Below are 15,166 nucleotides of genomic sequence, written 5' to 3'. Positions count from 1 at the left end.
TTCTTTTTTTCCTACAAAAAACAAGAACCTAAAACAGGGCAAAACATTAAAATGCAAACATTAAAGAGCCATCAAACACCACATAGAAGAAGATAAGAACAACCCCACATAGATAACAAAAAAAAAACAATAGAAGGATCAATGAAAGCACACAAATCTTGTATAAAAGACCCACATTTTTTTTCCCAAGAAAACCCTACCAAGCAAAATCGTTAAACCCACAAACTTCCATATGCTAAAAACAAAGAAGGCCTAATAAAACCCAATGAAATTTCAATCTTTACCATCTCAAAACCCTAACAATGAAAGAAAAGAAAAGAGTGTTACCTTGAGGTAGAAGACGACTATGACGAAGAAGACCAAGACTAAGGTATTGGAAGTCACCAACAATATTTTCGCAACAATGTCGTCTCTCTCTGCTACAAGCTGTTGCAAGGAAGAAAAAGAAATACAATTGGAAATGGGCTTCAAGCTGTTGTTGCAAGAAAGAAAAAGAAAGACAATTGGAATGAGTTTATTTGAATATTTTTAAAAGTTTAAAAATTTTAAATATTACACTTTAATCCCTAATTATCTTAATCACTAATTAAGAAGAGATTTGACTTGGTCAAATTTTTTTTTGTACCAATTTTAATTTTAAGACTTTTTTGTCGCTAGAAACCTCAATTAGCTCGGGTTACAAGAGTGAATGAAGAGTGTGAAGGAGTGAGGCATACTCTACATTTCTGGTAAGAATGGTGAAACTTGTTCAACAATCATGGTGGAAATTCAGGACTTGTTTTCTTAGGGTTTCTTCTTCATATTCTACAGAAACTGAAACCCTAGCCTCCTTATTTTTGGCTAATAAAGATGAACAATGTTTAAACCCCTTAACCTCGTCTCCAAAGAATGCTCTGTACAGTAGGCTACTCTATTTGGCACGCTCTAAGGAGTCCGTCATATCAGTACTGGACAAATGGGTTACTGAACAAAATCCCATTAAGTATGAAGACCTACAGATTATCGTCAGACAGTTTCGAGCTTACCGTCGCTACAATCATGCCCTTCAGGTTTATTGTTTTTTACTTCTGTAATTTTGTTTATTTCTTTAAGATAATGTCGATGAGTAATATGCGAAAATCATACTAATTGATATGAACTTCATTTTGGGGGTGGGGGAGTTTTTGAATTTGGTCTGTTGTTCCGGTTCATCTGATAGAGTTCATTGAAGGAGAACGTTAAAGGTAACTGTAATATGTACAAAACAACGACAATAATTCCACAAGTGGCGTGTGGGGAGGATAGTGTGTATGTAGACCTTACCTCGACCTAGAGTGGTTGTTTCTAATAGATCCTCAGCTCAGGAAAAAAACAGGAGTGAAGAAAACAAGGCATGACAATAATGAAATAATACGAGATCGAAGTACAAGAAACAATAAGAGTGATAGAAGTCAAAGAAACAAGAAACTACAAGAATAATAGTACGACTATGAATATGGAAAGATAAGTGAGACAACACTCAACTACTTACTGGACATCTTCCCTAATCCGTATTTTCCATATGCACCCTATCCAAGGTCATGTATTTGATAAGTTGAAGCTATGCCATGTCCTATCTAATCACCTTTCCACAATCACCTCTCCATAAGTTTTGTTTAGTCTCTTCAGCACAAAAATGACTAAGAATAATCTCATATCCTATTATGGTAATGGGAGGGATGGTGTATGGACTGAACCATCCTTATGTACAATTCAGCATTACAAGTGAATGTTTTGGTTAACCCGCGTTGGACTGCAATATTTATCAATTAGCTTCAATTCCAAAATATCCAGGAATCCATAGAATAGTTTGACTTTCATCATGTTGTTTGTCAACCTTCATCAGCCTTATTCCTTAATACCAGGCTTAAGACTAAAGATGCTTTAAAGTGGATCTTACTTAGTTTAAGTTTATTGTACTGCAACAATTTGCTTAACCGTTAATTTGTTGATGTTACTCTGTTTGGCCATTAATTGGATGTGATAGGGATTTAAAGACTTCTCTTTTATTACCTTTCTTTAGGATGATATCTAGAGTTGTAAGACTCCTTTTAGTCCTTCTCTTTGAGGATATAAATTTAGGAGGGGCGGGTGGGGTGGGAGAGTGTTGCTTTCGTATGTAATTTGCTAATAAATTTATTATAGTGAGGATATTAAGACTAACGCCTAAGATTAGAGCGATCTGTATTCTTAGAAGCACTTTAGCCGAAGAACTATCTGTCAGTCTATGCTATTACTATTTCTGTTAAAAACATATATTGCAAATATTTTCTTTGTTCGAATAAATACTAAAACATTTTAATCAATTCGAATGTTTAAGCTAAGAAGAGTGATTTGCTTTTGTAGAGTTGTTGGGCTTGTCTGATTTTGGACTTTAAGTATTCCAAGAGTCATTCCTAAAATAGTACTCTCATTCGGTCATTCCCTGCCTTTTCTCTATATTCTTCTTCCCAAAAAAACAAGAACTTAATTTGATTAGTCAACCAGGTCCGGAAGTGGATCTTGAAACTATACATGAACCAAATTATTATCCTCCATACAACATGACTTCTTTTTTCCCTTTTCTGGTCAATGTTATCAAAAGCAAAAAGCGCAAAAAATCTCGAAGGCCTATTGGGGCTTTAAGCACTAAGCTCAAATAAAGTGTGGGCTTTCATGTAAAAAGACGCAATGGAGAAAAAATACAGATAATACATGTTTAGTCCAAAACTAATAATAATAAGCATGAATTGTTTAGTGAAACATCAATTGTTTAGTGTCGCCTCTTCAGGAAATGCTCATTTGTCAGGATAAGTCTATCTTAGAGACTTGATGACAACACTGAAGCGCTCAAGATGTTTTGAGCCTTGCTTCAGGGCTTAAGTGTGCCTTTGCTAACACTATTTCTGATTAACTCCTCTGTACAACTTGACTTTGTAACAGATACCTTGCAAACTTGCATGTTCTACAAATATTTCTGAATCAGTTAAATGTTGATTTAACAAAAGCAATCCCTAAATTCGCCCACATCATGAAGTTCGTATTAATCAGTCCTATTTTCGTTTAAAATACTAGCCTTTGGGGAACCAAGGTTAAAGGACCAGGTTGCGTACTTAACTACTCTTTTCCTAACTTATGTATTGGTTCAGTTTACAAAATAGCAATTTCTGCTTCTTATACAATTGCAGATTTTTGAGTGGATTAAGAAGTCCAAGGATTTTGATATATCGCCTAGAGATTTTGCAGTCGAACTTGATTTAGTATCAAAAGCCCATGGTCTGGAAGCCGCAGAGACATATTTCACTAGCATTCCAGATGATTTAAGAACCTACCAGGTATATGGCGCTCTCTTGAATTGCTATGCTGATGCAAAAGTCTTAAAAAAAGCAGAAGATACCATGCAAAAGCTGAAAGAGTTGGCCTATGCTGGCACAGTAGCATACAATGTTATGATGACCCTTTATGCTAAATTGGGATATCTTGAGAAGCTACAGTCACTTATGCTAGAGATGGAAGACAAGGGAATTCCTGGTGATGTGATTTCCTACAATATCCTCTTGAATGCTTATGCATCTGTTCCCAATGTTACGGAGATGGAGAAGGTTCTGATGAAGATGGAAGCTGATCCGCTGCTGATTAATTGGAGTCCTTACACAGTTGTTGCCAAGGGATACTTGAAAGCTGGTGATATAGAAAAGGCTAATGAGTCATTGAAGAAATGTGAAAATAGACTCAAGGGGAAAAGAGAAAAGCTTGGTATTGACATGCTCATTACTCTCTATACTAGTATGGGAAACAAAGATGATGTCTATCGTATATGGAATAAATACAATAAAAAAGTTAAGCATCACAATTCAAGTTATCATTGTATGATACGTGGACTAGAAAAGTTGGATGATCTTGACGGTGCGGAGAAGATATTTGCTGAGTGGGAAACAAACAGGGTACACTTTGACATTCGAATTCCAAACTTGCTCATAAGTGCTTACTGCAAGAAGGGTCATATGGAAAAGGCTATATCAATCATAGAGCAACTTGAGGAGAGTGGGAAGCATCCCAATGGGAGCACATGGAATCGTCTGGCACTCGGTTATTGTGTACAAAATGACATGGACAAGGCAGTGGATACGATGAAGAAAGCAATCTTGGCTAGTAAGCCAGGGTGGAAGCCTCACTTTCACAGTCTGGCTTCCTGTGTGAAGTACTTGCAATCAAAAGGAGATACTCAAGGAGAAGAAGAGCTTAAAGATTTACTTAGAGTACGAGGTCTCTGCTCGAAAGAATTTGAGAGGGGTTTAGATAAGTATATTGAAATTGGAAATCGCAAGTCTGAGGCACTTGATGAAACAGACATTGAGGAGATTTGTTGACAATAGTAGGAAAAAACTATGTCACTGGATACTGGATTATATGATTTTCTAAATTTTTATCATGATCACTAATCAAAACTTTCTACTGCCTTATATTAATTGGAGGTTTCAATTGCTGCATCTAAAAGAATGATATCTGGCTCTGTTGTATTGTTCAGGTAGAAGTAGCGTTCATTGGTCAATTTTCGGTCCTGTTTTTGGAAAATAGGAAATGTCATGGAGTTCAAATTTCCGTAGGTAAAACTTCATTCACTTGGAAGAATTTGAAACTCAGCTAATAGTGGTTCGTTTACAAGTTGTCTTTTCCTTTTTTGGTGCGAAGTGATACCAGAAAAATGAGAAAGAAGTAATCTTTTACTACTCCTACGTTCCTATTTATATGTCGTTCTTATTAAAAATAAATATTCTTAATATATGTCATTTTACAAAATTAATGCATAAATGACATTATTCTTCTTATTCTATACTTGAGAGTTATTAGTCTTGAAAATATGAATTTAACCAACATAGAAAGACTAAATGATTAGTTCATGTTAATTGGTCAATTAATTTGGTTCATTTATTAAAAAGGGCATCTTACATAAATCTCAATACTTTAGATTCCATTTACAAGGATTTCTGATAGTTTGTAATATTACTTTTTATATCATATTTTGGTCTCGAGATACATGTATCATTTATGGCAAGATACATGTATCCAACCGTTTTAAAAGCTGAGATACACGATTTATTAATTTGAATTAAAGGGATTGTAACTTATTTCCTTAATTAAAGGATTAGTTGCGGACTAATTAACAACTCAACAAATTTTCAGGATCTTGAGTATCATCTCTAACAAATATTCCTAAAATAACGAAATTATAAACCTAATTAATTTTGTTATTGTACTCTTCATCGGCTTGAATCATTAATGGCGAGATACATGTATCCAACAGTTTTTAAAGTTGAAATACACAATTTATTAATTTGAATTAACATCTTCATCTTCTTCATCAGCTTGAATCATTAATGATGAGATACATGTATCCAAGCCGAGATACACGATTTATTAATTTGGATTAACCTCTTAATTGGCTTTAATCATTAACGACGAGATACATGTATCCATCAATTTTTAAAGGTGAAATACACAATTTATTAAATTGAATTATTCTTTAACAAGAATCATCTGATTTTGTGACCAATCAACCATTAAAATAGTTGAGAAACAACAAAAACAAATAATGTAAAAACCTGCACATGGCTTCATCGGCGTCCGATGACTCGTCGGAGTAAGGAGGATGTATTTAATGTAAATTGAACTGAAACAAGTAATTGGAAGAATTGCAGAGAAGAAGAAATGCCTAAAAAATAGAGAACAAAGAAGAAGTATAGAAAATTCTTGTTTAGAAGGGTGGTTGCCTCTTTGCCTTCTGAAATGTTATACCAAAGCTATAATCACACTCTAAGCAAGCAGATAGTGCACACCATTACATTCATAATGCGGTTATATGAAAACGCAAAGTTTTGCCATTTTTGGAGTTCTTTTTTGAATTGAGGGTGAATTCCGGTAAGGGGTGGGAGTGGGGGGAGAGATATTGATGCGGGAGGAGACTGAAGGAGGTTGAATTGTTAAAGCACCTTTAATTAAGAGATTTAAATTTTAAGATAATTATTCAATTTCATATTTAAGAAATTTGTGTATCTTATTTAATTTTTTAAAAAGTGGTATTATGAGTAATATTTTTAAACTATAGGTAAAATATGTATATATAGTAGTTATGTATGTCTAATTATGTAGTTTATCCTATTAAAAACTGGACTTTAAGAAATCACTAAATAGAAATGGAGGAAGTAAATATTTCAATTATGACACATAAATAGAGTATGAATAGAGATTACTCTAATTAATAATAATCAAACACCCCTCCTAATTAATGATTTCTAAAGAAGGCATAAAATTTTAAAATATGATAAGTATTTTGAGACGCACAATTTAATTTAAAATTTTCTTTTATATCCCTAATACGATAAAGAAGTAAATATTTATGACTTATTTTTGTTGCCAGTCAAAAAATTGACAACTAAAATATACCCGGCAAAATTGACATCCAACACTTGTAAGTATTTAACTGAGAAAATGCATTTCAAGTTTTTTATGTTTAGTTGATCAAAATATTTAGAAAATTAAATGAAATAAATAAGAAATACGCTTATTTAAATAAAATACTCATCTCTTTGTTTCAATTTATACTACTAAATTTCTTGTCTAAACAAGAATGACATATTTTTATATTAAATAATAATTTAATTTTAAAAATAATTTATTATCACACAAATATATACTCCCTCCATTTCAAATTAACTGAATTGTTGAGATATTTTTCATTTTTCATATTAATTTAATTATTTGATTTCCAAAACTACTTTTAGAATGTTTTTCTAATTTTACCCTTCATTAGTTAGTATTGGAATTAGTTATTAATTAATGTTTAGTTATTTTGATCATAAATTTGATAATAATAATTAATAAAGGTAAAAATGAAAAGTTATGTCTAAATCTTCTTGTGTGAAACACCTCAACAATTCAATTAATTTGAAATGAAAGGAGTATTAAGTAGAGTACTTGTTTAGTTTTAGGACCCGTTTGGCCATAGATTTCCAAGTAATATTTGGAGAAAAATTTGGTAAATAGTGTATGTTCATACATTTGCCATTATTTGGCAAATATTTTTGACAAATATCCCAAATTCCCAAATACTAGTTTTTTCTATTATTTGGGTCAAATCTCATTATTTGGGATCTTTTAAAAATTGAAATCTTACACCAAACTTTTATCTTTTACAAAATGTTTAAGTCATTTGTGGCCCCTTAAAATTATCTCTATAATTCACTTAGACACCTTAACAGGCCTTGTTTCCTATTAGACACTCCAATCTTAACAAATAAATACATATTGAACATTTTTTTGACACTTAGTCTAAAGAGAAAGTGTGTGTAATACACATGCATATGAGCTGTCAACCTAATAAATCAAATGAAGACATGTGGCATTTTAATTTAAAATAATTATAAAAATAAATTTTGAATATAACAAAAATCCTAAAAGAAAATACTTTAAACTAAAAAAAATAAAAAATTATACACCCCCTAACCCCACCCCCTCACCCCACCCACCCCAAACCTTTCCATTTCTTCTATTTCCCTAACAAAACTATCTTGTCCACCATTGTTAATCTCCATTTACAAAAATTAGAGGTTTTAACATATATTATGTATGAATTTATCATTTTTATTTCTCTTTACGCCTTCTTTTTTATTTCCATTTAAATTGATAGTGTTTTCTTAAAAGATTCTTTTTTTTTATTTCAAATTATTATTTTTTTGTTCGATTTGTGAGGAAGAAGGAGTGTGTGTGGGGAGAGGTGAAGATGGAGAGAAAAATATTTAAATAATAATCTCCATTTTTTCCGGTAAAGAAGATATGGATGGTCTCCATTTTTTTGGACAAAGAAGACGTATTTAATAATCTCCATTTTATGATAAAGAACTAGTGATCTCCAAAAAATTTTCCCAAGAAAGTGACAATAATAAGATGATTTTAAAAAAAAGGAGGAACTTTGTGAGGGAAAAAATGGTGATGGATGGTTGCAGTGGGCGTGGTTTTAAAAGAGAGGAAGAAAAAAAGATTGTTACTTTTTTTAAAAAAATAATGAGAAATAAAAAGAAAAAATTGAAAAGGAAAAGGAAGAATGTTAAAATATTGATTTCATGCGTCTACCAAGACGTGAATTATATTTTTTGTGCCATATCTGCATAAAATGTCTAAATGGTTCAAATTCGAGAGGGTAGAGGTGTTCAATAGGTACTAGCCCTAGTTGAGCTGTCTAAGTGAATTACATGGATAACTTTAAGGGGCCGTAGATGACTTAAGTCTTTACAAAAACATCATCTATAGTAATTGTTTGCGTTGTATTACATAATTTTTTATGTGAACACCAAAGTAGTGATGAAATATTCGTGATATGAAAGTGATGATATGGTTGTTGATGAAAATGATGAACAATCGATTCAGGGTAACAAAGTCATATGTTTTGTCTACTTCACTATGTATGGACTGATGCTTATTGTACTCACTCCAAACTATCACATTGCTCTAGTGTCATGGACGCTACTTGTTATTTGTTGTAACGAAGATCCAATTGACTTATAATACAAACGTATGGTTAGTTTTAATAGTTTTTAAAACTTACAGGTATAAATCATATTTTTCTAAAAAAGTGAAATATTTTTTCCAAATACTATGACCAAACACATGGTGAAATTTCATTCAAATAATATTTGCCAAAAATATTTAAAAATCTATGGCCAAACGTTAGCTTAGATCATAAGTTTCAAAAATCTTTCTTTCCTAAAATTTTGTGTCAATTGTCAAGTCAAAGTATCAAACTAAGAACCCGTTTGGATTAACTTTTAAAAAGTAGCTTTTAAGTCAAAAGTCAATCTGAAATGATTTTTAAGTAAAAAAATAAAAAGTAGAGGAGACCTACTTTTGGTTTTTGACTTATTTTAAGTCATTTTTTACTTATTTTAAATTATTTTTTACCTTGCCAAACACTTCGTAACTTATTTTAAGTTATTTTTTATATTTGTCAAACACTTTTAAAAATAAAAAATTGACTTAAAAGTAGATTTGATCAACTTTTAAGCCAATCTAAACGGACTCTAACTCATTATTTTTGAATAATTTTTTTTTTTTATTGCAGGAAGGGTTTACAAAAATGAATGAAGAGTGTGAAGGAGTGAGGCATACTCTGTATTTCTGGTAAAAATGGTGAAATTTGTTCAACAATCATGGTGGAAATTCAGTACTTGTTTTTTTAGGGTTTCTTCTTCATATTCTACAAATACTGAAACCCTAGCCTCCTTATTTTTGCCTAAAAAAGATGAACAAGATTTTAAACCCTTAACCTCGTCTCCAAGGAATGCTCTGTACAGTAGGCTACTCTATTTGACACGCTCTAAGGAGTCCGTCATATCAGTACTGGACAAATGGGTTACTGAACAAAATCCCATTAAGTATGAAGATCTACTGATTATCATCAGAAAATTTCGAGCTTACCGGTGATACAATCATGCCCTTCAGGTTTATTGTTTTTTTACTTCTGAAATTTTGTTTATTTCTTTAAGTTAATGTCGATGATAAATTTGCAAAAATCACACTAATTGATATGAACTTCATTTTGGGGGTGGGGGAGTTTTTGAATTTGGTTTGTTGTTCCGGTTCATCTGATGGAATTCATTGAAGGAGAACGTTAAAGGTAAGTGTAATATGTACAAAACAACGACAATTATCCCACAAGTGGCGTGTGGGGAGGATAGTGTGTATGTAGACCTTACCTTGACCTAGAGTGGTTGTTTCTAGTAGACCCTCAAGCTCAGGAAAAGAACAGGAGTGAAGAAAACAAGGCATGACAATAATGAAATAATACGAGAATTGAAGTACAAGAAACAATAAAAGTGATAGAAGTCGAAGAAACAAGAAACTACAAGAATAATAGTACGACTATGAATATGGAAAGATAAGTGAAACAACACTCAACTACTTGCTGACCATTTACCCTAATTTGTATCCTCCATAAGTTCCTATCCTAAGTCATGTGTTTGATAAATTGAAGTTGTGTCATGTCCTCTCTAATCACTTCTCCGCAATCACTTCTCCATAAATTTCTTTGTCCTACCTCTACCTCTTTTGAAACCGTCAATAGCCAATCCCTCATACCTCCACACTGGGCATCCGTGTATCTCCTCTTCACATGTCCAAAACATCTCAATCTCGCCTCCCGTATCTTGTCCAGCACAAAGGCCGCTCCCACCTAGTTCCAAATATCTTCATTTCTCATCTTATCTTTTTTGTATTCCCACGCATCCATTAAGGAATCCCTTTTATCTTTTAGGGATTCAAAGAGGCTAAGTATTGCTTCAGCTTCCTGTACAAATTCCTCATTATTTTAAGAGGCTAAGTTTTGTTTAAGAATAATATCATATCCTATTATGGTAATGGGAGGGATGGTATATGGACTAAACCATCCTTATTTACAATTCGGCATTACAAGTGAATGTCCTGGTTAACCCGCGTAATATTTATCAATTAGCTTGAATCCCAAAATATCCATGAATCCATAGAATAGTTTGACTATCATCATGTTGTTTGTCAACCTTCATCAGCTTTATTCCTTAATACTAGGCTTAAGACTAAAGATGCTTTAAAGTGGATCTTACTTAGTTTACGTTTTTTGTACTGCAACAATTTGCTTAACCGTTAATTTGTTGATGATACTTTGTTTGGACATTAATTGGATGTGATAGGGATTTAAAGACTTCTCTTTTATTACCTTTCTTTAGGATGATGTCTAGAGTTGTAAGACTCCTTTTAGTCCTTCTCTCTGAGGATATAAATTTAGGAGGGGCGGGTGGGGTGGGAGAGTGTTGCTTTCGTATGTAATTTGCTAATAAATTTATTATAGTGAGGATATTAAAACTAACGCCTAAGATTAGAGCAATCTATATTCTTAGAAGCACTTTAGCCGAAGAACTATCTGTCAGTCTATGCTATTACTATTTCTGTTAAAAACATATATTGCAAATATTTTCTTTGTTCGAATTAATACTAACACATTTTAATCAATTCGAATGTTTAAGCTAAGAAGAGTGATTTGCTTTTGTAGAGTTGTTGGGCTTGTCTGATTTTGGACTTTTAAGTATTCCAAGAGTCATTCCTAAAATAGTACTCTCATTCGGTCATTCCCTGCCTTTTCTCTATATTCTTCTTCCCAAAAAAACAAGAACTTAATTTGATTAGTCAACCAGGTCCGGAAGTGGATCTTGAAACTATACATGAACCAAATTATTATCCTCCATACAACATGACTTCTTTTTTCCCTTTTCTGGTCAATGTTATTAAAAGCAAAAAGCGCAAAAAATCTCTAAGGTCTATTGGGGCTTTAAGCACTAAGCTCAAATAAAGTGTGGGCTTTCATGTAAAAAGACGCAATGGAGAAAAAATACAGATAATACATGTTTAGTCCAAAACTAATAATAATAAGCATGAATTGTTTAGTGAAACATCAATTGTTTAGTGTCGCCTCTTCAGGAAATGCTCATTTGTACGGATAAGTCTGTCTTAGAGACTTGATGACAACACTGAAGCGCTCAAGATGTTTTGAGCCTTGCTTCAGGGCTTAAGCGCGCCTTTGCTAACACTGTTTCTGATTAACTCCTCTGTACAACTTGACTTTGTAACAGATACCTTGCAAACTTTCATGTTCTACAAATATTTCTGAATCAGTTAAATGTTGATTTAACAAAAGCAATCCCTAAATTCGCCCACATCATGAAGTTCGTATTAATCAGTCCTATTTTCGTTTAAAATACTAGCCTTTGGGGAACCAAGGTTAAAGGACCAGGTTGCGTACTTAACTACTCTTTTCCTAACTTATGTATTGGTTCAGTTTACAATATAGCAATTTCTGCTTCTTATACAATCGCAGATTTTTGAGTGGATTAAGAGGTCCAAGGATTTTTATATATCGCCTAGAGATTTTGCAGTCGAACTTGATTTAGTATCAAAAGCCCATGGTCTGGAAGCCGCAGAGACATATTTCACTAGCATTCCAGATGATTTAAGAACCTACCAGGTATATGGCGCTCTCTTGAATTGCTATGCTGATGCAAAGGTCTTAAAAAAAGCAGAAGATACCATGCAAAAGCTGAAAGAGTTGGCCTATGCTGGCACAGTAGCATACAATGTTATGATGACCCTTTATGCTAAATTGGGATATCTTGAGAAGCTACAGTCACTTATGCTAGAGATGGAAGACAAGGGAATTCCTGGTGATGTGATTTCCTACAATATCCTCTTGAATGCTTATGCATCTGTTCCCGATGTTACGGAGATGGAGAAGGTTCTGATGAAGATGGAAGCTGATCCGCTGCTGATTAATTGGAGTCCTTACACAGTTGTTGCCAAGGGATACTTGAAAGCTGGTGATATAGAAAAGGCTAATGAGTCATTGAAGAAATGTGAAAATAGACTCAAGGGGAAAAGAGAAAAGCTTGGTATTGACATGCTAATTACTCTCTATACTAGTATGGGAAAGAAAGATGTGTCTATCGTATATGGAATAAATACAATACTAGTTGGATGATCTTGACGGTGCGGAGAAGATATTTGCTGAGTGGGAAACAAACAGGGTACACTTTGACATTCGAATTCCAAACTTGCTCATAAGTGCTTACTGCAAGAAGGGTCATATGGAAAAGGCTATATCAATCATAGAGCAACTTGAGGAGAGTGGGAAGCATCCCAATGGGAGCACATGGAATCGTCTGGCACTCGGTTATTGTGTACAAAATTACATGGAGAAGGCAGTGGAGACGATGGAGAAAGCAATCTTGGCTAGTAAGCCAGGGTGGAAGCCACACTTCCACAGTTTGGCTTCCTGTGTAAAGTACTTGCAATCCAAAGGAGATACTCAAGGAGAAGAAGAGCTTAAAGATTTACTTAGGGTGCGAGGTCTCTGCTCGAAAGAATTTGAGAGGGGTTTAGATAAGTATATTGAAATTGGAAATCGCAAGTCCGAGGCACTTAATGAAACAGACCTTGAGGATACTTGTTGACAATAGTAGGAAAAAACTATGTCACTGGATGTCGGATTATACGTTTCTCTAAATTTTTATCATGATCACTAATCAAAACTTTCTACTGCCTTTTATTAATTGGAGTTTTCAATTGCTGCATCTAAAAGAATGATCTTTGGCTCTGTTGTATAGTTGCAGACTTGGCAGGTAGAAGTAGCGTTCAGTGGTCACTTTTCGGTCCTAATTTTCGAATATAAGCAGTGTCATGATTCATGGAGTTCAAATTTTCACAGGTAAAACTTCATTCACTAGTAGAGTTTGAAACTCCGCGATAGTGGTTCTTTTTACAAGTTCCCCTCGTACTTTTACAAGTTGTAACTTTTCTTCTTTTTTTGGGTGAGAAGTGACACCAGAAAAAGCCGTAAAAGGGGAAGGATAATTTATTTATTTCATTTCTATGCAATTTAAATAAAGTTTCTGCAGAGATATAATACTATATATTATCTCTTGGTTGTCTTCTTTTTTCTGCGTAGTTATGAGATATGATGTAGCTGAAGATCTTTAGGGGACAAATCTATAAAGAAAAAATGTATTGTAAGAGCAATTATTAGCCATCAACTCAAGGAAATAATTAGAGACGAAATTTTAATTTTAAATTTAAATTAAATGGGTTCAATATGTAAATTCTTATATATTTTCCCATATTTAGTACTCCTTCTATTTCATATTAAGTGAATTTTTTTAGGCTTTTTCATTGTTCTAAATAATTGACATGTTTAAAGTTCAAGATGGATGTTTGAATTTTTTTTCATATTTGCCCTTTTCATTTATTGAAGTTTTATATTTTTTAGCAGATAAATTGTACTACTTACAAAGTTATTTATGATCTTATAAAGGGCAATATGTGTCCCTGAATGATTTTCTTAATATATGTATATTGCTTTATAAATTCATTTAATATGGAATAGAAGGAGTAACTTCTCCATTTTACTCTCAATACTTGTCATTTTAGACGTTCATGACAAATTTAATTATTTTCTCCCCATTTTATTCTTAATAGTGAGTGATTATTTTGAAGACTACAAACACTTCAATTATGATCATAAATAGAATATGAAAAGAGATTACTCTTAATTAATAATAACTAAACACCCCTCCTGATTAATGAATTTTGTGCAATTTAACTTAAAACTACCTTTTTATTCTTAATGAAATGAATTATTCTTTCTGTCCCTAATTATTTGTCCACTTTTGAATTGTCATACCTATTAAGAAAATAATGATTGACATAGTGAATTTATCATTTTATCCCTGTAGATAAATTAAAAATTTAAGATTTTCAAGAAGTTCTATCTTTTTCAAAGTAATAAATTGAGGGTATAATAGGTAAAAAAAAATCTTTCTTGATTGTCAAAATAGACAAGTAATTAAGAATAACTAAAAAAAAAAGTGGACAAATAATTAGAGATAGAAGGAATATAATCATACAAATATTTATGGCTAATTAAATCACAAATTTCAAAAAATCTTTCTTTCATTCTTAAATTTCGCGCTCAATCAAACACTATTGAGACGGAAAAATATAGTTGCATATGGCCAGAAATGAGCATCATAGCTTATAATTGCAAGAAAAATGAGTACAAGATAAACAGTAAAAAGCAAGTTGGAACAAAGTACAAGAAACAAAAAAAAGCAATCAAGTGAAAATTGTGATTGGAACCCTTTTGGACATTTCTGTAAATTGTGAATAACTCAAAATTAAAAAATATTATCTCCATCACTGTTCACAGACGCCGTCAGCATGGCTGCTACCGTTGCCGCCGGCGCCCACCACGCACGAAATGGTGTCACCTTAAATAATAGTAAGGGGTCATTTCGTAATAGGTAAGAAATTGACATATTGTATTAAAATACGTGATAAATATATTATCCATCGATAAAATTTATTTTGTATGTGTTTTATAAATTGTTCGATGTAATATGTATTAAAATTGTATTAAATGTGATCAAGTGAAAATGTAGGATATTAAAAAAAACTTTTCTGTATTTTAATAATGTAGGATAGTTGTAAATTTTATTAATTTATTATTATGTTATTATCTAAGAAATTGTCTTTTTATTTTAGTTTTTTATAATTTTATTGATCCTTCTGTTTTAGAATTATCTTAAATATACTTATT

The 15,166-nt window shown here is 32.5% G+C and overlaps 1 protein-coding gene across 1 annotated transcript; it reads left to right on the top strand.

The window, feature by feature from the left end:
* Positions 1 to 687: 687 nt before the first annotated feature.
* Positions 688 to 13,025, top strand: LOC125817678 (protein Rf1, mitochondrial-like). The gene is made up of 6 exons (XM_049497233.1): positions 688 to 1,049; positions 3,186 to 4,364; positions 4,473 to 4,525; positions 11,652 to 11,748; positions 11,897 to 12,520; positions 12,573 to 13,025. Exons 1-6 carry the CDS (start codon positions 735 to 737, stop codon positions 13,023 to 13,025), a joined length of 2,721 nt encoding a protein of 906 aa, XP_049353190.1. The 5' UTR covers positions 688 to 734.
* Positions 13,026 to 15,166: the final 2,141 nt, after the last annotated feature.

The sequence above is a fragment of the Solanum verrucosum genome, unplaced genomic scaffold, assembly GCF_900185275.1.
Source record: "Solanum verrucosum unplaced genomic scaffold, falcon-dt-bn FXZP01000280.1, whole genome shotgun sequence".
In the NCBI taxonomy this organism is placed as follows: Eukaryota; Viridiplantae; Streptophyta; class Magnoliopsida; order Solanales; family Solanaceae; genus Solanum; species Solanum verrucosum.
This window is presented reverse-complemented; position numbering and strand designations above follow the sequence as displayed.